Here is a 23,578-nt window from a genome sequence, read left to right as displayed (position 1 = left end):
GATTCATGTGATCTGTTAGGTCCATTTGGTCTATAGTGCAGATTAAATCATTTCTTTGTTGGTTTTCCGTCTGGATGATCTGTCCAATGCTGAAAGTAGAGTGTTGAAGTCTCCAGCTATGATTGTATTGGGGTCTGTCTTTCCCTTTAGTTCTAATATTTGCTTTGTATATCTCAGTGCTCCAGTGTTGGGTGCATATATATTTATAATTGTTACATCATCTTGCTGAATTGACCCTTTGACCTTCTTTGTCTCTTTTTATAGTTTTTGTCTTGAAATCTATTTAGTCTGATTAAGTATAGCTGCTTCTGCTCTGCTCTTTTTTGGTTTCCATTTGCATGGAATATCTTTTTCCATTTCTTTATTTTCTTTTTTTGAGACGGAGTTTTGCTCTTGTTGCCCAGGCTGGAGTGCAGTGGCGTGACCTCGGCTCACCACAACCTCTGCCTCCCATGTTCAAGTGATCCTCCTGCCTCAGCCTCCCAAGTAACTGGGATTACAGACAGGCATGCTCCACCACACCTGGCTAATTTTTTTGTATTTTTAGTAGAATCGGGGTTTCTCCATGTTGGTGAGGCTGGTCTGAAACTCCTGACCTCAGGTGATCTGCCTGCCTCAGCCTCCCAAAATGCTGAGATTACAGGTGTGAGCCACCATGCCCAGCTATTTCTTTATTTTCATTTGATGTGTGTCTTTATAGGTGAGGTGTGTTTCTTGTAGGCAACACATTGTTGGGTCTGGCTTTTTTATTTATTCAGCCACTGTGTCTTTTGACTGGAGAGTTTAGTCCATTTACATTCAGTGTTGTTACTGATAAGTAAGGATTTACTCCTGCCATTTTGTTGTTTTTGGCTGTTTTGTGATCTTTTCTTCTTTCTTTCCTTCCTTCCTGTCTTCATTTTAGTGAAGGTAATTTTTCTCTGGTGGTATGTTTTAATTTCTTTTTTATGTATCTGTTATATGTTGGACTTTCTTTATAGGGCAGTGAAAACATTTGAAAATTGCTTGTGGAGATTGTTCTTCAATTCGGTGAATATACCAAAAATCGTTGAATTGTATATTTTAAATGGGTGAATTATATGCTATGTGAATTATTTATTAATAATACCATTAAAAATATCAAGAACCTTTCTTTTTCTTTTTCTTTTTTTTTTTTGAAACAGAGTCTTGCTCTGTCGCCCAGGCTGAAGTGCAGTGGTGCAATCTCAGCTCGCTGCAACCTCCACCTTCTGGCTTCAAGTGATTCTCCTGCCTCAGCCTCCTGAGTAGCTGGGACTACAGGCACACGCCACCATGCCCAGCTACTTTTTGTATTTTTAGTAGAGACGGGGTTTCACCATATTGGCCAGGCTGGTCTTGAAGTCCTGACCTCGTGATCCGCTTGCCTCAGCCTCCCAAAGTGCTGGGATTACAGGCATGAGCCACTGTGCCCGGCTTCTGAAGAACCTTTCATATGGCAAAAGATACCATAAACCATATTAAAGAAAACCCAGACTTGGATTAATTATATGTAACATATAAAACTGTTAAAGGGTTAGTACCTGAAACACAAAAGGAATTTCTAAACATCAATAAGAAGTAGACTAACACCCTATTAGTAAATTACCAGAGGATTCAGGCAGTTCACTTAAGAATGGGCCTAAATGGCTGGTTAAAAAAATGGAAAGATGCTCTGTTTCACGGAGATACAATTTAAAATAATAGAGATATCATTTCACATCTGTCTTTTTGGACCAAATTAATATGCCTTAGGAAATCAAGTGTCGGCACAAATCTCATGGAATGGAGCAGGCTCCTTCATTGCTGGGGAAGTGTAAACTGGTTGACCTCCTTGGAGAGTGGTCTGACAGTATCAGGTTGAAGACGGGCCCTACCCTGTGACCTTGCTGTACTACAGCCACTCTTGTACCTGCTGCAATGCCCTTTGTGGGTGAAACAGTGACAGGAACCCAGCTGGACCCCTCAGACTGGGATAACTCAACCACAGAACAATTTTTACATATATACATCAGTGAAATTCAGCGAACTAGATCAACAGAGATCAACAGAGATGTCAGGAAAACGAATGCTGAGTGAAAATGGCATGGAAAATGTGTTACTGTTGATTTTTAGGGGCTGTTGATGCATCCTTTTGTCTCTGTAAACGCTGATACAGACTTTTTTAAAAATTGCTTTTTGCTAATGTTGTTGCAGTCTGCTCATATTTGTAAGTGCTCATTGTGTGCCAGCTGCTGTTCTAGGGGTCAGGGGCCAGGGCTGTAGCCGTGAACAAGACAGGCAAAATGTCTGCTCTCATTGGGCTCATTAATGAGGGATGACAGACAGTAAACAAGTAGGAAAATAATTGTGCTCTTGGTTGATGCTAAACAATATGAAGGAAATAAAGCAGGGGCTGAGGGTGACCAGGGAAGGCGTGGTCTGAGGAGCTGACTGTTAAACAGAGACTTGCATTTTTTTTTTTTTTTAATTGAGACAGAGTCTCACTCTGTCGCTCAGGCTGGAGTGCAGTGGTGTGATCTTGGCTCATTGCAACCTCTGCCTCCCAGGTTCAAGCGATTCTCCTACCTCAGCCTCCCGAGTAGCTGGGATTACAGGTGTGCACCACTACATCTGGCTAATTTTTTAATTTTTAGTAGAGGTGGGGTTTTGCTGTGTTCGCCAGGCTGGTCTTGAACTCCTGACCTCAAGTGATCCACTCGCCTCAGCCTCCCAAAGTGCTGGGATTACAAGTGTGAGCCCCTGCACCCAGCCATAGACGTGCGTTTTAAGAAGAACAAATGTGGAAATGTTTGGGAAAAGCATCCAGGCAGATGCAAAGGTCTTCAGCTAGATCATGGTCAAAAATGGCAAGAAGCATTAAATACTTAGGAATAAACTTAATAAAAGAAGTGCAAACTTAACACTGTGAAAACAGAAAACATTGTTGAAATAAAGAAGCCAAATAGACGGAAAGGCATCCGAGGCTCTCGGACTAACATTGTTAAGAGAGCAGTACTCCCCAAACCCATCACAGATTCAGTGCAATCCCTGCCAGTGTCCCAGCCGATTTCCTTGCAGAAATTGACAAGATGGATCCTGAAGAATAGCAAGTCCAGCGTGGCCAAAGCCCAGGAGGGAGAAGGGGAAGTGGATGGCGATGCAGTCAGGGAGATTGGCAGGGCTTCTGAGTCCTGAAAACTGAAAACCCTGTGGGCCATGACAGGGAGCTATCACCGACCTCTTCTAGGTCTGGTGGAAGCCTTAGGAGCTTTTAAGCAAGGCTGGGATGGCTATGAGCGATATGGCAATGAACAGGACAGAATGTTGAATAAGTAGAATTCAGCTTTTCAGTGGCAGGAAATGAGAGCATCCTTAGTTTCTTTCTGTACATGTTGTTGTGTATTTGTGTCATATTACTGACCCACCTAAACCTTTTCTTAGGTGATACGGAAGTAACAGTATTTATGATAGAATATTTAGAAGATGGAGGCTGGGTATGGTGACTCACACTTGTAATCCCAGAACTTTGGGAGGCTGAGGCAGGAGGATTGCTTGAGGCCAGGAGTTCAGGAGCAGCCTGGGCAACATAGCGAGACCGCATCTCTCTTTTTTTTTTTTTTTTTTTTTGAGACGGAGTCTTGCTCTGTGGCCAAGGCTGGAGTGCAGTGGCATGACGTCGACTCACTGCAAACTCCGCCTCCTGGGTTCATACCATTCTCCTGCCTCAGCCTCCCGAGTAGCTGGGACTACAGGTGCCTGCCACCATGCCTGGCTAATTTTTTGTATTTTTAGTAGAGATGGGGTTTCACCATGTTAGCCAGGATGGTCTCAATCTCCTGACCTCGTGATCCACCCGCCTCGGCCTCCCAAAGTGCTGAGATTACAGGGTGAGCCACCGTGCCCGGCCGTGAGACCCCATCTCTTAAAAAGTAATAAATTAGCTGGGTATGGTGGTTCACGCCTGTAATCCCAGCACTTTGGGGGGCCGAGGCGGGCAGATTACGAGGTCAGGAGTTAGAGAGTAGCCTGGCCAATATGGTGAAACCCCGTCTCTACTAAAAATACAAAAATTAACTGGGTGGGGCGGCACACGCCTGTAGTCCCAGCTACTTGGGAGGCTGAGGTGGGAGAATCGCTTGAACCCAGGAGGTAGAGGTTGCAGTGAGCCAAGACTACACCATTGCTCCAGCCTGGATGACAGAGTGAGACTCTGTCTCAAAAAAAAAAAAAAAAGGAATAAATTAGTCGGGCATAGTGGTACATACCTTTAGACCTAGCTACTCAGGAGGCTGAGGTGGGAGGATAGCTTGAGCCTAGGAGTTCAAGGCTGCAGTGAGCTATGATCACACCACTGCACTCCAGCCTGGGTGACAGAGCAAGAGACCCTGTTTTTTAAAACACACACACACACAAAATATTTAGAAGATTCAAACTGAAAGAGAATATGTATTCAGGATCCTGCCACTTTGAGGTAATGGCAATTAACATTTAGCATTTTTTCCTTCTAGTCTTTTGAATGAAGTTATGAGGAGACATTTCTCAAATTCAGTAATGAGTGCCCATCCTGCCGAGCTCACCCCCTCAAAACCTCAAAAGAAAACAAAAGAATCATAGCTTTCCTGTTGGAAAGTCAGTCCTTAAGGCTTCTAATTAATTTCTTTCAGGTGGAGCTGATCAGAATAATGTTCAGCATCAACCCCCTGGAGAACCTGAAGGTGTACATCAGCAGTCGGCCTCCCCTGGTGGTCTTCATGATCAGCGTGAGTGCCATGGCCATAGCTTTTCTGACCCTGGGCTACTTCTTCAAAATCAAGGAGATTAAATCACCAGAAATGGCAGAGGTACAGTATGTTCTGACTTCTCCTGGGCTGGCTGGCCCTTGTGGAGTGGGGCAACACTCTGTGGCTTGTCATATAGCTTTCTTGGGTTTTGGACTTTCTCTCCTAGTGAGAAAGGTCAGTATTTATTCAGAATTTTCTGTTTTCCATCTCCCCAGGACTCAACTTTGTTAGGAAATACCTAGATAGGTATTGTTCAATTTAAATATGCTACCAGTTTCAGTTAGACTATTTCAGCAGTGAAACAGATGCATTTTGGAGAGTACATTTGTAAAATGATCTGTGTCAAAAAGCTGGAGAACTCACCTTTTTAATATTCCATCTCAAATGGGTTCATTGCTGTTTTAGAAAACTGAACATTTGGTATTTTAAAACCACATATCATCATAGAGTTTTATCAGCTGTACTAATCGTTTTTTTCATGAGATAAGGAATCTTAAAGAAATTCAAAACAGGATCTAATTACCAAATATTTTTGTTTTTTGAGATGGAGTCTCGTTCTGTCACCCAGTCTGGAGTGCAGTGGCGTCTCGGCTCACTGCAACCCCCACCTCCCGGGGTCAAGCGATTTTCCTGCCTCAGCATCCTGAGTAGCTGGGATTACAGGTGCCCACCACCACGTCTGGCTAATTGTTGTCTTTTTAGTAGAGATGGGGTTTCGCTGTGTTGGCCAGGCTGGTCTTGAACTCCTGACCTCAGGTGATCCACCCATCTCAGCCTCCCCAAGTGCTGAGATTACCCGCGTGAGCCACTACACCCAGCCTAATTCCTGTCTTTTAATAGATTCCTTGGGTGCTTTCTCTTACTCTTTTTCCTTTTTCTTGGGTTTGTTGTTGGGTGGAGGTGGGGGTGGGGGTGGGGCTGGGAGTGTGTGGTTGCCACATTGAGTGTGCCTTGCAATGGAGAGGAGAGTTCTGTTCCATGTAATTGAGATCATAGCTTTCTCTTGAGCTCTAGGGCATTCTAGATCTTAAGTGATCTTGGCAAAACGAACCGCCTACACATGTGAACTCTTTCTAGCACAGTTCAAGTAACAAGTTTTAGCTATTTCTACCTTGTAACCCTTTCAAAGAGTTTGTTACTAAGAGACATACTGGCTGGCTTCATTCTCCCTCTTTGCTGACCCTGCCTCAATCTTTAAAGGCTGTGAAAACAGGCTGCCCCCACATCAGGGCTGAAAATGAATATTCTACTCAAAACTAAAGCTCTGCAGCCTCCTGCCATTTCTTTCCTGCAGATCTTGAGTCCATGTTGAGCACTTGGCCAAGGCCAGTGGTTACAATGAAGCCTGGATAATTAGCCCTTAATAATCCAAATTAGGCCTGGCATTGGCTTAATTTAGCTGGCTGTTCAACGTGGACTCCAGCTCTGTAGGAACGCATTGTTGAGATGCTACAGAACTTTGGTTATGATTAGTTTCGTGATTTTTATTTCAAATGAGGATCCTAAGTTGTAGGAAAGGCAGTGGTGTATGGGAAACATTTGGGGCTGTGAATCAGAACTTAATGCCGATTCTACCTTGAACTAGAATTGGAGAGTCCGTAATTTGCCCTGGGCCTCAGTTTCTTCATGTCTAGGACTATGAAGGACTGAGACTAGAATGTTCGTTTTCAGCCCTAATATACTAGAATGGTCAGTTGAGTTTGTAGGTGTTAGGGAAATGTAATTTAATAGATCCAGTTGCAGTCTTACTAAATGTCACATACAGTTAAACTGATGCTGTAAGGGTAGACTTACTGGGCTGGTTAGGGGTTGCTCAGATGACTTTTTTTTTGTTTATTTGAGATGGAATGTCACTCTGACACCCAGGCTGAGGCTGGAGTTCAGTGGCACGATCTTGACTTGCTGGGGCCTCTGACCCACTTCAAATGATTTTCCTGCCTCAGCCTTCCAAGTAGCTGGGACTACAGGCACACACCACCACACCTGGCTGATTATTGTATTTTTAGTAGAAACTGTGGTTTCACCATGTTGCTCAGGCTGGTCTTGAACTCCTGACCTCAAATGATCCACCCACCTTGGCCTCCCAAAGTGCTGGAATTACAGGTGCAAGCCACTGCACCTGGCCCCTTCCTTTTTGAAATTGTTGCTGCTCTAAGGTGTCATCAAAAGTCCTAAGAAGGGGGGCAGTGTCCCAAATGAGTATTAGTATTCACTGCTGTTTCGCGTTCTGGAGAAAGAGAGCAAGATATATGGAACTGATCTTTTGGGACATTATTTTAAGGTGACTTTATTTAAAAAAAAAAAAGAATTGTAATTGCAAAATGAGTTCGCATTAATGCTTTTATTCAAGCTTTCTTTTCCAGTTTGGTTCTGAGGCTAGATCATTTTCTCTATGTGTAATACGCTGGATTTTTTTAAAAGAAGATTTTCTTGAATAAATTGATTTGATTTCACAGTTTATTGAGTATCTTGTGCCAGTGAAGAGTTCATATTTTAGGTTATAAATATAAAAGTGATGAGGAAAGCCACGTTGTGCTGCCTGTGAGGAGGTTGGTGGCCGTGTTGTCATGATCTTAGATGACCAGCTCTGAATTGTAGTTTGCTGATGTGCTGCAGTGCCACACCAGGGTCTTACCTGTGTTCCCGCAGCGGGAGGCAGGCGCTGTTCACACTCATTTCTTTTTCTTTCACTTCCCCAAAGGATTGGAATACTTTTCTGCTACGGTTCAATGATTTGGACCTGTGTGTATCAGAGAATGAAACGCTAAAGCATCTCACAAATGACACCACAACTCCGGAAAGCACAATGACCAGCGGGCAGGCCCGAGCTTCCACCCAGTCCCCCCAGGCCCTGGAGGACTCGGGCCCTGTGAATATCTCAGTCGCAATCACCCTAACCCTGGACCCACTGAAACCCTTCGGAGGGTATTCCCGCAACGTCACCCATCTGTACTCAACCATCTTAGGGCATCAGATTGGACTTTCAGGTATGCAGTAGCCACTCTCCATTCAGGCTCCTCAAGCAACCACTGTTACAAAAAGAGGAGGCACCGTGTGTGTTTTTACTGACTATATTGTACTAAATTGTAGTCTTGCACATGTGTCTTTTTTTGTTGAGTTTGAACTACATGAACCATTTCTACACCATCATTACATGGTAAAGTACCTGGCTTGAAGTAGCTTCTCAAAAGCCTGTAGGAACAAGAAACTGTGAAAAAACTATAAGGCCTGTCTAATATTTACAAACGTAATTTTTATTCAGGCTTATCCTGTTGGAGTTTTCATTATTTACTACGCATCTTCTATTGCTATTAGTTTATAGATTTTTTAATGGCCATTGTTAGTCCAACACTGTGCTGAGCTGCTGGGAAGAACTAGAAAATGGCTAAGATGACTGGGCGCAGTGGCTCGTGCATGTAATCCCAGCACTTTGGGAGGCCAAGGTGGGTGGATTGCCTCAGCTCAGGAGTTTGAGACCAGCCTGGGCAACGTGGTGAAACCCCATCACTACTAAAATACAAAAATTTGGCCAGGTGCAGTGGCTCACACCTGTAATCCCAGCACTTTGGGAGGCCAAGGTGGTCAGATCACAAGGTCAGGAGTTCGAGACCAGCCTGGCCAATATGGCAAAACCCCATCTCTACTAAAAATACAAAAATTAGCCAGGCATGGTGGCGGGCACCTGCAGTCCCAGCTACTTGGGAGACTGAGGCAGGAGAGGCTACTTGGGAGACTGAGCTTGAACCCGGGAGGCAGAGGTTGCAGTGAGTTAAGAATCACACCACTGCACTCCAGCCTGGGCGACAGAGAGACTCTGTCTCCAAAAAAAAAAAAAATTGCCGGGCATGCAGGCATGGTGATGCGCTGCACTTGTAGTCCCAGCTACTCAGGAGGCTGAGGCAGGAGAATTGTTTGAACCCGAGAGGTGGAGGTTGCGGTGAGCTGAGATCATACCACTGCACTCCAGCCTGCGCGACAGAGCGAGACTCCATCTCAAAAAAAGAAAAGAAAATGCCTAAGATGGGCCCGGGTGCAGTGGCTCACGCCTGTAATCCCAGCACTTTGGGAGGCCAAGGTGGGTGGATCACTTGAGGTCAGGAGTTCAAGACTTGTCTGGCCAACATGGGGAAACCCTATCTCTACTAAAAATACAAAAAAAATTAGCTGGACATGGTGGCGGGTGCCTGTGATCCCAGCTACTCTGGAGACTGAGGTGGGAGAATCACTTGAGCTCTGGAGGCAGAGGCTGCAGTGAGCCGAGATCACACCACTGCACTCCAGTCTAGGCAACAAAGCGAGACTTCACCTCAAAAAAAAAAAAAACCTAAGATGTAGTCTCTTCCTTTTGGAATTTTGGGGTTATGGAAGAGACAAAGATAAACGTGAGTTAATGTTTATCAAGCACTTATAATAGTCCTCTCACAAAGGAAATGCTATGAAAGTGCTTGATAAGGGATATGAAAAATACATGCTTATAAAATGTGGAGCACTGCCCTGTGACCAGTACTAAACCCATGACAGACTGTAAGCGACGCAGGAGAAGGGCTAGAAGGCAGTGGAAGCTGGAATAATTGGGAAAGGCTTCATGTGGGACACCTGGGCCTTGGAAGAATAACCTTTTGTTCTTTGGTTACCAAAAGGCTTTTTAAAAAGTTCTTAGGCTGGGTGCAGTGGGTCATGCCTGTAATCCCAGCACATTGAGAGGCTGAGGCAGGAGGATTGAATGAGCTCAGGTGTTGAAGACCAACCTGGGCACATAGCAAACACTTGTCTTTATGAAGAATATAAAAAATTAGCCAGGTGTCGTGGCGTGCACCTGTAGTCCCAGCTGCTTGTGAGGCTGAGGTGGGAGGATTGCTTGAACCTGGGAGGTCGAGGCTACAGTGAGCTAAGATTGTACCACTGCACTCCAGCCTGGTCAACAGAGTGAGACCCTGTCTCAAAAAACACACAAAAAACAAACAAACAAAAAAAAAACAAGAAACAAATAAAAAGTCCTTGAAGGAATTTAAGTGCCCACCAGCCTCCTGTTGGCGGTTAGAGGTGAGAATGTTCCCATAATAATCAGGTGACTTCTGGGTTTCCCGTGTAGCAGCAAGTGGACCTATTTCTTATGGCATGGCATAAGGACACCTTCGGGTTTTTTTTTTACTTTTTTTTATTACTGTTATTTTCAGATGGAGTCTCACTCTGTCACCCAGGTTGGAGTGCAGTGGCACAATCTTGGCTCACTGCAACCTCTGTCTCCTGGGTTCAAGCGACTCTTCTGCTTCAGACTCCTGAGTAGCTGGGATTACAGGCTCACGCCACCATGCCCAGCTAATTTTGTATTTTTAGCGGAGACAGGATTTTACCATGTTGGCCAGGCTGGTCTTGAACTTCGACTTCAAATGATCTGCCCGCCTTAGCCTCCCAAAGTGCTGGGATTATAGGCATGAGCCACCATGCCTGGCTATTGTTTCATTTTAATTTTTAAAATTTATTTTTTGAGACAGTCTTGATCTGTCGCCAGGCTAGAGTGCAGTGGTGTGATCATAGCTCACTGCAGCCGCAAACTCCTGGGCTCAAGTGATCCTCCCTAGTACCTGGGACCACAGGTGTGCACCAGTATACCTGGCTGATTTTTTAAAGTTTTTTATAGAGACAGAGTCTTGCTATCACGTTCAGGCTGGTCGTGAATTCCCGGCCTCAAGTAATCCACCTGCCTCAGCCTTCTAAAGTCAAAGTGCTGGGACTATAGATGTGAACCACTGTGCCTGGCAATACGTTGGTTTTAATTTAAGCTTCATCACTTGCCTTTCTTAACTCTGAAACCCTCTGACCTCTGTTTGTTCATATGTAAAAGGGGGACAACTGCATTTCTTTGGTCATGTTCATGGGAGAAGAGTAAATTTTAAGTGAAATATGTGTAAAAAATGTTTGAAAATGGCTAGACGGGTGTGCAGAAATGGTGGGGATAATTCACCCAGCCCAAGTTTTTCACCTCTTATCTGCCCGAGGTCTGGTTTGGCATCTCCAGGCCATGACTGGAAAGCGGCCACTTCCTTTGCTGCTTTGTAGCTCTGAGTTGAGCAGGCCTCATGGTCAGGGTCAGGACTGCTCTTGTTCCTCAGATCCCACAAAGGCAGGTTCCTGGGCTGATAGATGATTCCTGTGTAGGTTTGATTTCAGGGTTTATTTGTATGCCAGAGAATAACAAATACGTGGTTCTTTATAAAAAAACGATTTCTCTTTCATAGGCAGGGAAGCCCACGAGGAGATAAACATCACCTTCACCCTGCCTACAGCGTGGAGCTCAGACGACTGCGCCCTCCACGGTCACTGTGAGCAGGTGGTGTTCACAGCCTGCATGACCCTCACGGCCAGCCCTGGGGTGTTCCCCGTCACTGTGTAAGTGTACCCGGCGCCCGGTGAACACACGTGACAAGCCCCACTTGCCTGAGTACAGCTGGGCTGCTTCGGCCATAAATTCTCAGGATGGCTTCCTTCACATTTCTTTATAGAATTATCTCTACTCAGACCTATCCAAAGGATTATTTAATTTGTCTAAAAGATTATTTAATTAGGAATTCTAAAGATAGAACTTCCGCGAATAAAATCAAAAGTTAGTGTCCCCTCGAGGCAGTAAAAGCACCTGGATGTTGTTGGACATTCATAGGCTGTCTTTTCCTGCAGAAGTAGAAGCAGCAAGTTACAGAAAAGAGGCTCACTATGGCTGGGTGCAGTGGCTGAGGCCTGTGATCCCAGCACTGTGGGAGGCTGAGGTGGGAGGATCCCTTGAGCCCTGGAGTTGAAGACCAGCCTGGACAACATATAGGGAGACCCTGTCTCTGTTTAAAAAAAAGAAAAGAGAAAGGAGACTCTCTAAAGATAAAGGTTTTCAGCCAGGTGCAGTGTCTCATGCCTATAATCCGAGCACTTTGGGAGGCCAAGGTAGGGGGATCACCTGAGGTCAGGAGTTCAAGACCAGCCTGGCCAACATGGTGAAACCCTATCTCTACTAAAAATACAAAAATTAACTGGGCCTGGTGGCACATGTCTGTAATCCCAGCTACTCGGAGGCTAAGGCAGGAGAATCGCTTGAACCTGGGAGGCAGAGGTTGCAGTGAGCCGAGATCGTGCCACTGCACTCCAGCCTGGGTGACAGCAAGACTCTGTCTCAAAAAAGTAAATAAATAAAACAAAGATAAACATTTGTTTATCTCCATTATCCAGAAAGATAGTTTAAAATCGTCGATTTAAGTTTATCTTGATTTTAGTTTTATTTATTTATTTATTTATTTATTTATTTAATTTTTTTTTTTGAGACGGAGTCTAGCTCTGTTGCCCAGGCTGGAGTGCAGTGGCCGGATCTCAGCTCACTGCAAGCCCCGCCTCCCGGGTTCACGCCATTCTCCTGCCTCAGCCTCCCGAGTAGCTGGGATTACAGGCGCCCGCCACCTCGCCCGGCTAATTCTTTTTGTATTTTAGTAGAGACGGGGTTTCACCGTGTTAGCCAGGATGGTCTCGATCTCCTGAACTCGTGATCCGCCCGTCTCGGCCTCCCAAAGTGCTGGGATTACAGGCTTGAGCCACCGCGCCCAGCCTGATTTTAGTTTTAAATCAAGTATAAATCAAAACTTATTTTCCGTTAAACAGTTACTAATTTTAAACTGTAACATTTTAAATCATTTCCCGTTAAATAATTACTAACTTTAATTTTACCTACTAATTTGAAAGTTAGTTTTAAAATCAAATATAAATTGAACTTTATTTTCCATTAAACAATTAAGGTTTTTGAAACTTCCTTCAGTGTTTTTGAGCAGCATTCAGTGTTATTGTTTTGCCTTTTAGGTGTTTTTTGTTTTGTTTTTTTGTTTTTGTCTCTCCTGTCTGTAAAGGAGATAATTATCTATAAATAAATAGGTGAAATACATAAGATACAGCCTATTTAAAAGAATTCTGTGGTGAATTCTTTTTAAATAAGAATTATCCTGGGATTTGTCTATTTTAGACATTTGGAGGTTTGTAGGACAAGATCAGATTAAGTTAAACATTACTTTGTGTTACAGTAACTGATACAGAATTTTGTAGGTAAAGTTTCCAGTTGTAACTAAGTGATATGCTTTGGGCTGGGTGCAATGGCTCACGCCTGTAAATCCCAACTACTTGAGAGGCTGAGGCAGGAGAATCAGTTCAACTTGGGAGGTGGAGGTTTCAGTGAGCCAAGGTCACACCAGCCCGGGCAACAAAGCGAGACTCTGTCTCAAAAAAAAGAAAAGATGATATGGTTTAGCTATCTCCCCACCCAAATCTCATTTTGAATTGTAGTTCCCATAATCCCCTTGTCGTGGGAAGGACCCAGTGGGAGGTAATTGAATCATGGAGGTGGTTACCCCCATGCTGCTGTACTCATGATAGTAAGTGAGTTCCCATGAGACATGATGGTTTTATAAGGGGTTTTCCACCTTTTATTCAGCACTACTCTTTGCTGCCCCATGTAAAGAAGGATGTGTTTGCTTCCCCTTCTGCCGTGATTGTAAGTTTCCTGAGGCTTCCCCGACCATGCTGAACTGTGAGTCAATTAAGCCTCTTTCCTTTATAAATTACCCAGTCCTGGATATGTCTTTATTAGCAGTGTGATAATGGACTAATATACTAAGAGTTTAGCTAATTTGAGAAGATAGGCTTACAAGGAGCTTATGTCCTTTGCATCACATGTGAGAGGACTGTAGGTTGAATTCTGAAGGCAGAAATCCAACACCCAAACTCCTAAATGTCAGGCACCTATTTATTTTTCTGTTATATTTTTATTTTTTTAAAAAGACTCTCAAACTAAAATATGATGGTATTTATGTCAAAGAAGCATGAACATGTAAGTTACATTTTTCCTTTCCACGTGTATTGGCCGTGTTTGATGTTTTACCAGCCGCTGTGGGGGTGACACAAGTGAATGACTCAGGCCACTGAGCACTTGTCTTTCCTCCTTCTCTTCCCTTGCAGACAGCCACCACACTGTGTTCCTGACACATACAGCAACGCCACGCTCTGGTACAAGATCTTCACAACTGCCAGAGATGCCAACACAAAATACGCGCAAGATTACAATCCTTTCTGGTGTTATAAGGGGGCCATTGGAAAAGTCTATCATGCTTTAAATCCCAAGCTTACAGTGATTGTTCCAGATGTAAGTGAGAAAAATCGTGTGTGTGTGTGTGCGCGCGTCTGCGTGCATATGCACATGTGTGTGCATGTGCTGCAACTGTTGTATAGGCCCTGCTAACTTCCCTGGGTAAGCGTCTCCTTTGCCACGTTAGATTTCCAGGTGAGTTGGGACACTAGGCGGAGTGGTGGATGCTTGGAAAAACATGCCACCCATTGGTTAAGAAAAATCTGGTTCTTCTCTTCCTTTTCTCTGTTGTTCAGCAGCAGTTATTTCTTGAACAACTGCCTAATCCCTGGGGGGTTACAAGGGATCCTTGTATAAATATTATCTTAGAGGATGTTCACAGACATTTATAGAAGACTGTCTAGTGTCCATGTGAACAAAAATAGTACTGCTTAGAGTTCTGAAAGGTAGAAGTAAGTAGTAGTAGGAGATGAATCTTCGACTAGAGAGTGAGGCCTGAATAGTATTTAACTAAACCAAGAGACAAGGAGAAGAAAATACTTACCTATCTCGTCTAGCAGTTGTGTGCTAGCTCAGCTTCCTACTTAGACTTGAGCCCACTTATTTTTTTAGAGACGGGATCTTGCTCTGTCACCCAGATTGGGCTCTAGTGGCACAATCATGGCTCACTGCAGCTTCCGACTCTTGGGCTGAAGCTTCATGGGTGGCTGGGACTACAGATGCATGTCCCATGCTGGGATAATTTTTAAACTTTTTGTAGAGACAGGGTCTTACTGTGTTGCCCAGGCTGGTCTTGAACCCCTGGCCTCAAGCGATCCTCCTGCCTTGGCCTCCGAAATTGCTGGGATGACAGGTATGAGTCGCCGCACCCGGCCTGAGCCCACTTTTTAACACTGCTTTGATATTTTGTAAATGTGTTCCTTTCTGGCAGTGTGTGTTAGCTGGATCTCTCTTCTTTTGGCCTAGCCCTTTGTCCTTTTCTTTTTTTCTTTATTTTTATTTATTTATTTATTTATTTTTTGAGATGGAGTCACGCTCTGTCGTCCAGGCTGGAGTGCAGTGGCACAATCTCGGTTCACTGCAACCTCTGCCTCCTGGGTTGAAGTGATTCTCCTGCCTCAGCCTCCAAAGCAGCTGGGATTACAGGCACCTGCCACCACGCCCAGCTAATTTTTGTATTTTTAGTACAGATGGGGTTTTGCCATGTTGGCCAGGTTGGTGTTGAATTCCTGACCTCAGGTGATCCTCCCACCTCAGCCTCCCAAAGTGCTGGGATTATAGGCATGAGCCATTGCGCCCAGCCTTTGCCCTTTTCTGGGGCTCATTTGTAGGCCAGGGTCCTGCAGGAGCCAGCTGTGGAGGTCAGGCTGGATGGTGGGCTGTGGCCCTTCATGCCTGACCAAGGGCACTCCCTGCCTGTGTTTGGGGCTTGGGGGTTGGTAAAGCAGTGTATTGAGAAGACTGAGCTGCCCCGCTATGTTGTAAGTGACCTGCAGGGAATCCAGGGCTGACCTGAGGCCTGGAGATACTAGAGGGTAAAGGAATGGAAGCATGTCTGGGGTCCCTCTAGTAACTTGCAGGGCCTGGGGATTGACTGCATGTGGGAGGTCAAAGGGCAGTGAATCAAGGATGACCTCAGCATTTTCATCCAGGGACGTAGAGAAAAGCAGGAGGAGGGAGGCAACCCTGGGGAGAGGTGAGGGGCCGAGGCCTTCCTGGTGGTGGCATACCCAGTAGTTAGGAATGCAGCCTCAGCTGTCCGCCATGCAGCCTGAGGGCAGTCCCATGACGAGGATGTGTCCAGAAAGGAGTGGGGCTTAAAGACGGAGTGTCTGCAGCCTTTGCAGGGGAGAAGCCTGCTGGAGGGGCAGGGTTCAGGCAGTGTGGGGGTGCAGAAGACAGGGCAGAGGACAGCCCTAGGGCTAGGAAGGTGTGGGTGCTCTCCAACAGAGGCTCAGGAGCACCATGTCCTCACTTAATGAGATCCAGCTTTGGTCACTTAGGAGACAAAACGAGAAACCTCCTCTTGCAGCTTAAGAAGAAAAGTTGTGGCAAGTCTGGAGGTTGTCAGTCCTGTCTCTCAAAACCCAGCATTAAAACCTTTCAGTCACTCAGAGCAGATGTTTCTGATTTTTTTCTCTTCTTTATTTAGGATGACCGTTCATTAATAAATTTGCATCTCATGCACACCAGTTACTTCCTCTTTGTGATGGTGATAACGATGTTTTGCTATGCTGTTATCAAGGGCAGACCCAGCAAATTGCGTCAGAGCAATCCTGAATTTTGTCCCGAGAAGGTGAGCTGTGGATGGGGTCCAGGCCAGCATTTTGCCAGAGGTCTCTGTATACAGAAAGTCCCAGTTATCCTTACTCCATTATTGTGGGTGGCACCTTTCATCCAAAGAAATGACAGTTATCCCTCAATATCCGAGGAGGATTGGTTCCAGGACCCTGGTGGATACCAAAATTCATGAATGTCCAAATCCCTTCTGTAAAATGGTACAATATTTGCATATCACCTCTGCACATCCTCTGTAACTTTTTTTTTTTTTTTGAAGATGGAGTCTCACTCTGTCACCCAGGCTGGAGTGCAGTGGGACTATCTTGGCTCACTGCAGCCTCCGCCTCCCGGGCTCAAGCAATTCTCCTACCCCAGCCTCCTGAGTAACTGGGATTGCAGTCGCATGCCACCATGCCCCACTAATTGTTTGCGTTTTTAGTAGAGACGGGGTCTCACCATGTTGGCCAGGTTGGTCTCAAACTCCTGACCTCAAGTGATCCACCCGCCTTGGCCTCCCAAAGTGCTGGAATTACAGGTGTGAGCCACTGGGCCCAGGTCATCCTCTGTAACTTTAATCTCTAGTTTACTTTTTTTTTTTTTTGAGACAGTTTTGCTCTGTCACCAAGGCTGGAGTGCAGTGGCGTGATCTCCGTTTACTGCAACCTCTGCCTCCTGGGCTCAAGTGATTCTCCTGCCTCAGCCTTGAGAGTAGTTGGGATTACAGGCGTACGCCACCACACTTAGCTAGTTTTTGTATTTTTAGTAGAGACAGGGTTTCACCATGTTGGCCAGGCTAGTCTCGAACTGCTGATGTCAAGTGATCCACCTGCCTTGGCCTCCCAAAGTTCTGGGATCACAGGCGTGAGCCACTGTGCCCAGCTTCTAGGTTACTTATAATACCTAATACAATGTAAATACTATGTAAATAGTTGTTACAGTGTATTTTTAAAACTTGTATTATTTTTATTGTTGTATTCGTATGTATTGGTTTTTTTCTTCTGAGTATTTTTGCTGTTTTTAATTTTTTTTTTTTTTTTTTTTAGACAGGGTCTTGCTTTGTCACCCAGGCTGGAGTGGAGTGGTGCGATCATAGCTCATAACACAATCATAGTTCACTGCAGCCTTGACCTCCCAGGCTCAAGCGATCCTCAGCCTCCTGAGTAGCTGGGACCACAGGCATGCATCACCACACCTGCTTAATTTTTGTATTTTTTGAAAAGATGGGGTTTTGCCACGTTGCCTAGACTGGTCTTGAATTCCTGGGCTCAAGCGATCTACCCACCTTGACCTCTCAAAGATTACAGTTGATTACAGGTGTGAGCCACCATGCCCAGCCCTCTTTTGTGTATTTTTGGTTGAATCTGTGGGTATGAAACCCACAATTACAGAAGGCCAACTGTAGTTTCTGCCTTCATTAGAAGTGTCTTTACCCTCAACCTAAACTATGGTGTTGGATTTTTAATCATATACCCAAACCTCCATCACCATTAAAGGGAGTGACTTGGCAGTTGTTCTCAAGTCTCCACTGGAGCACTACTGACCCTGGGTAGCTGCCTCCTCTGTAGTTCCATCAGCATAAGAAGTCTTCTAACAGAATGTTTATCAAGGTTTAAAGACAGTTACCTCAGCTGGGTGCACCTGTAATCCCAGGACTTTTGGGAGACTGAGGCAGGAGGATCACTTGAGCCTAGGAGTTCAAGACCAGCTTGGGCAACATGGTGAGACCCCATCTCTACTAAAAGTTAAAAAAATTAGCCACATGTAATGGTGCATGCCTGTATTCCAAGCTACTGGGGAGGTTGAGGTAGGAGGATTGCTTGAGCCTAGGAGTTGGAAACTATAGTAACCTATGATTGCACCACTGCACTCCAGCCTGGACAACAGAGCGAGACTGTGTCTCAAAAAAACAAAAACCAGTTAATTCTGTCTCTGCACAGTGGTTCCAGATGGGCTGCATCTTGCAGGAGACTTTGAGATTTCTAGTAATTTCTTCCTAGGTGAGATTTTCTTCTTAGGGATTTAGTAACTTCACTGTCTGGTTGATATGTGCAATCAGTGTGGCGTCCTGGTCTTTGGGTAGGGGCTGAGTTAACCTGGGCTTCCCTTTTTGACTGGTTTCCTTGGCTTGCTGTCTTCCAGGTGGCTTTGGCTGAAGCCTAATTCCACAGCTCCTTGTTTTCTGAGAGAGACTGAGAGAACCATAATCCTTGCCTGCTGAACCCAGCCTGGGCCTGGACGCTCTGTGAATACATTATCTTGCGATGTTGGGTTATTCCAGCCAAAGACATTTCAAGTGCCTGTAACTGATTTGTACATATTTATAAAATTCTATTCAGAAATTGGTCCAATAATGCACGTGCTTTGCCCTGGGTGCAGCCAGAGCCCTTCAGCCCTACCTTGGACTTGAGGACCTACCTGATGGGATGTTTCCACATGTCTCTAGAGAAGGATTTCCTGGATCTAGCTGCGTTGGAGCTGGTCACGACGATGTTTTCACTAAGGTCACGGGTGCGTTGCGTCACTGGTGGGGTTGAAGTTTGGTTTGGTTCTTGTTTCGGCCCAGTATGTAGAGAACGTTTGAAACAGTCTGCACCTTTGATACAGTATTGCATTTCCAAAGCCACCAATCCATTTTGTGGATTTTATGTGTCTGTGGCTTAATAATCATAGTAACAACAATAGTACCTTTTTCTCCATTTTGCTTGCAGGAAACATACCTAAGTTTTTTTTGTTTGTTTATTTTTTTCCTTTATAAAGAAAAAATAAAATAGTCTCATTTTAATACTACTCTAGTTAGGACAGACTTGTGCTTTTATCCTGAGTAAAATGTTAAATATTTAAGTCACGTACATGGTAAAAATCTAAGTTTCATTTTCCACATGGATGACCAGGAACCTGGTCTTGTTGGAGTTGGCACAGAAGGTTCTACTGTCTTCTTGGCCGCTCTTGTCCCTCCCTTCTGTTGTCAAAGTTAAAGCAGCCTCTTCACTCAAAAGGGCTTCAAAATGTAAGTGGCTCTAGAGTTAGAGTGACCGTTTGCTGTTCTGCTTTCTGGAATGCAGATGACAGTATGGAAAGAAAGAATAATTCTAATAGTTGTAATAGGAAAGGATTTCTTTCTCTTTCTTTCTTTTTCTTTCTTTCTTTCTTTCTTTCTTTCTTTCTTTCTTTCTTTCTTTCTTTCTTTCTTTCAAGAGTGGGTGGATTTCTCCTTTTTTTTGCTTTTTATGTGACTAACATATCTTCAGGAGGAAAATGGCAACTAGTACATCAGGAAGAGTTTGAAAACAGTGCCTGTGAAGTTTGAAGGAATGCAATTCTAATTTGCCATTTATCAGGGAAAACCAAAAGCATTTTTCTTGTAACTTTTCTTTTTTTTTTTTTGAGACAGGGTCTTGCTCTGTCTGTCCCTCAGGCTGGAGCATAGCTCAGTGCAGCCTCCAACTCCTGGGCTCAAGCAATCCTCCCACTTTAGCCTCCTGAGTAGCTGGGACTACAGGCGTGTGCCACCACGCCTGGCTAGTTTTTAAATTTTTTTTGTAGAGACAAGGTCTCCCTCTGTTGCCCAGGCTGGTCTGGAACTCCTCCTAGCTTCAAATGATCCTCTCACCTCGGCCTCCCCAAATCCTGGGATTCCAGGTGTCAGCCACCACACTCGGCCCTCTTATAACGTTTTGTTTGATTGTCTAGTTCCTCTGTCTCTTTTTCCTTCTAATCCTTATTCATTTAAGCAAAATTGTACATTATCTTTTTCAGTGCTTTCATGTTGTATTCTTACTATTTTTCTTAATAACTTTTTGCCTTAATAGCTCATTGTCACTAATAACTTCTGTGTTCTCCCAGGCAATGTTATAACAGAAGGGCACTGAAAACCTTGGACATGACCATGAGTACTTCCTCTCCTTAATTCTAGGTTTGTAGTCTGTTTTGAATTAGGATTAGTTCCTTCATTCTGAAATACATTGGCTTAGAACATTTTATCCCGGGCATTTTTGAATGGAAAACAGTTGCGGGCTTTTATTGAAGATTGTTAAAATAATCACCATAGTAACTTGATATGTTAGTATTCCTCTTTTTCCTTTTCGTATGTTTCAAGCGCAGTAATCATACTTGTCTATCCAGTTTCTTTGTACGATACGAGTTGCTTACACGATGCATGGCTCACTTATTAATTTAGTTTTCTCCTTAGAGACTTTGAGACCCTTAGGACACAAGATTGAGAAAGAGCCCTGTGGCTTGGCTCTAGAAACGCTGTTATCATTAGGACCGTCAGATTTTAGATTAAGCTGCTATTGAATTAATAAAATCCCAATGAAGCAGAGTTATAGGGATAGATTTATAGCTGGCAGAGTGGTATCGAAGGAGAAAGACAGTGAAAAAGCCAATTTCACTGGTTCGTTCAGTCCAGCTCGTTGCTAATATTAGTTACCCTTGTTTTAACGACAGAGTGTGGCTGGACTCTGTAGCCAGGGGAGGGACGACACTGTTAGATGTGAGGAAAGGAAGTGCCAAAAATGCCTGGACAGATGGCTCGTCCTGAGCCCAGGACACACACTTTAAAATCCCAGCATTCACCTAAGCAAGTACTTCTCAAAGATCTTACAGAAACACAGAGTCAATCAGTTTTATAAAGGAAGGCTGCAGGGAGAGAGGAGGCCTGGGGGCCTGGGTGAAGAGGCCTAGGACCTGAAGAGACTCCAGCGAGTCTCAGAAAGCCCAGGGGACCTGTCACCATCTGAGCACTTCCCAGGCTCAATGCTCAGCCGGAGTTTGCTGGTGGACCTCAGGATTCGAAGTGTGTGACAGACAGGGTGCTCTTGCTGTTCAGGGCGGCCCCGTGCAGGAGCACTAGCTCACCCTCAGGCATCTCGGACTGGAGGGCCAGCAGAAGGTCAGCAACTTACTCTTAAAATGATTGTTTCAGATCATATTGATCTCTTTCCTTTTTCCTTTTGTCCTTTCACTGTATGACTTGAATCAGTTTTGATTCTATTTGTAAGTGTTTCTTGTCATGAGGCACCTGCCATGTCTGTTGCGTTTTCCTCGGCAGCATGTAGGGCTTCAGCTTCCTGGGTTTTCACCCCTCCTGCAGGCACTGTGGGGTCCTGAGGGCCAGCGGGTCCATTTCACCTCTTGCTGCATGATGGTCAGTAGCTGATCTGTTACGGCATTCACTTCCAGATTAATTTTCTGTGTTTGAAATATGTGCATATGTGCTTTACAGAATAAAACATCTGAATTTATTTGCTCTGCGTCTTCTTCCTCCAACCAGATGGTGTTTTGTTTTGTTTTTGTTTTTGTTTTTTGAGACGGAGTCTCACTGTGTCGCCTAGGCTAGAGTGCAGTGGCGCAATCTCGGCTCACTGCAAGCTCCACCTCCCGGGTTCACGCCATTCTTCTCCCTCAGCCTCCCGAGTAGCTGGGACTACAGGCGCCCGCCACCATGCCCGGCTAATTTTTTGTATTTTTAGTAGAGACGGGGTTTCACTGTATTAGCCAGGATGGTCTCGATCTTCTGACCTTGTGATCTGCCCGCCTCGGCCTCCCAAAGTGCTGGGATTACAGGCGTGAGCCCCCGCGCCCGGCCCGGATGGGTGTTTTCTAAGGGAAGAACATGTGTGGTCAGCAGCTGAGGGTTTTTTGCAAGCTGCTCCTTTGAAATGTCGCCTGTCATTTGGACAAGGGGTGGTCATTGTTCCGATGAAGGCAGCCTCACCAAGCACATGCGTCTTCCCCCGAGGGTACAAAGTCTCCTGTAGCTTGCTGGACCAACAAGTGCTTGCAGGCCTGACCCTAATCCTGCCCCAAGGAAGTAAATAATAAATACAGACCAGCGGGGAGCATTGAATAGACGTAGGAGTTCCAGGACACCCCCTCGGTGACATAAGCCCTCAGCGTGCACTAAGCCTGTATGCCCAACCACAGGTGCCCCACCCGCTCTGTGGTCTCCTGTTGCAGAGCTCTGGCCGGCTCTAGACCTCCTTTGGCAAGACAGTGCATCCTCCACAGTTTCCATAGCTAAAGGGAGATTAGTGTTCACTAATACAAATCCTTCCCCTTTCCAGCAGCTAGAGGCTCCATGCCCCTTCCCCTCCCTCCCCAGCAGGTGCTGGGGTCGCGAGGTCAGTCTCATGGTTGAGGAAGGTGATACTCAATGAGCTCTTTGTTCCTTCCACCTCCACCTCTCCCTGCCTCCTGCCTGTAACAGGCAAACTGCTTGGAGCGTGGTGTTATTGCCTGTGCTCTCTCCTTGGACTCATATATTCAATGTGTGTGTGATGATTCACCTCCCATCTCAGTACAGAATATGCCTTGGAGAAGAACAGCTCACATCTCTCTGCTGTCTTAGCCTGGTAAAACCTGATACGTGCCAGGTTCTCAAGTCAGATCAGAGGTTTTGCTTTAAAACCATTTCATTTTCCCGGTGGGCCCCCTGTGCTTACAGTTCCCTCAGACTCACAGACGTGCAAGGATTCCCCCAAAAGTGGAATGAACTCACAGACTGTAGCACTCCAGAGTCTACTCAAGGTTATTGTGAACTCAGTTGCTGTCTCAAAGAAACATATCCTTGCCTGGAGTTCAAGACCAGACTGGCCAACATAGTGAAACCCTGTCTTTACTGATGAAAATATAAAAATTAGCTGGGCATGGTGGCAGGCGCCTGTAGTCCCAGCTACTCGGGAGGCTGAGGCAGGAGAATCACTTGAACCCAGGAGGCAGAGGTTGCAGTGAGCTGAGATCGCGCCACTGCACCCCAGCCTGGGAAACAGAGCAAGACTTTGTCTCAAAAAAATAAAATGAGTGTATCCCTACCCATTTGGGAGCCCACATTCTTTCCACCACGCACACTTCACATATCACGCTAGTTGTTGATGATGGGGGAACTAGGGTGGTTTGAAAAATTGCAAGAAGAGGCTGGCCACGGTGCTCACACCTGGAGTCCCAGCACTTGGGGAGGCCAAGGCGGGAGGATCGCTTGAGCTAAGGAGTTTGAGACCACCGTGGGCAACCCCGGCTTTGCGAAAAATACAAAAATTAGCCAGGCATGGTGGTGGCACGTGACTGTAGTCCCAGCTACTTGGGAGGCTGAAGAGGGAGGACCACTTGAACCTGGGAAGTCAAGGCTGCACTGAGTTATGATCACACTCCGGCACTCGAGCCTCCTGGGCGACAGGGTGAGACCCTGTCTCAAAAAAAAAAAAAAAAAAAATTGCTAGAAGACTTGGCAGTAAATCATGCTACATCCAAGGGGAAAGAAGCAGGGGTTGAGTTTTGCTGTTGACATTCAGCCTCTTTTCTCCAAATTCTTTTTTCTTTTCTTTCTTTCTCTCTCTCTCTCTCTCTCTGTCTCTGACTCTGTCTCTCTCTCTCTCTCCCTCCTCTTCTTTCTTTTTTTGAGACAGGGCCTCACTCTGTCACCCAGGAGGCT

At 45.2% G+C, this 23,578-nt stretch overlaps 1 protein-coding gene across 1 annotated transcript in view; it reads left to right on the top strand.

The window, feature by feature from the left end:
* Positions 1 to 21,393, top strand: part of TMEM248 (transmembrane protein 248) — a 38,342-nt gene extending 16,949 nt beyond the window's left edge. The window contains 6 exon segments of the mRNA NM_001193777.2: positions 4,644 to 4,820; positions 7,462 to 7,747; positions 11,000 to 11,150; positions 13,743 to 13,926; positions 16,022 to 16,165; positions 18,289 to 21,393. Of these exon segments, the coding sequence (NP_001180706.1) occupies positions 4,662 to 4,820; positions 7,462 to 7,747; positions 11,000 to 11,150; positions 13,743 to 13,926; positions 16,022 to 16,165; positions 18,289 to 18,309 (945 nt within the window). The 5' untranslated portion in view covers positions 4,644 to 4,661 and the 3' untranslated portion in view covers positions 18,310 to 21,393.
* The last annotated feature ends 2,185 nt before the right edge of the window (positions 21,394 to 23,578 follow it).

This window comes from Macaca mulatta, chromosome 3 (genome assembly GCF_049350105.2).
Source record: "Macaca mulatta isolate MMU2019108-1 chromosome 3, T2T-MMU8v2.0, whole genome shotgun sequence".
In the NCBI taxonomy this organism is placed as follows: Eukaryota; Metazoa; Chordata; class Mammalia; order Primates; family Cercopithecidae; genus Macaca; species Macaca mulatta.
This window is presented reverse-complemented; position numbering and strand designations above follow the sequence as displayed.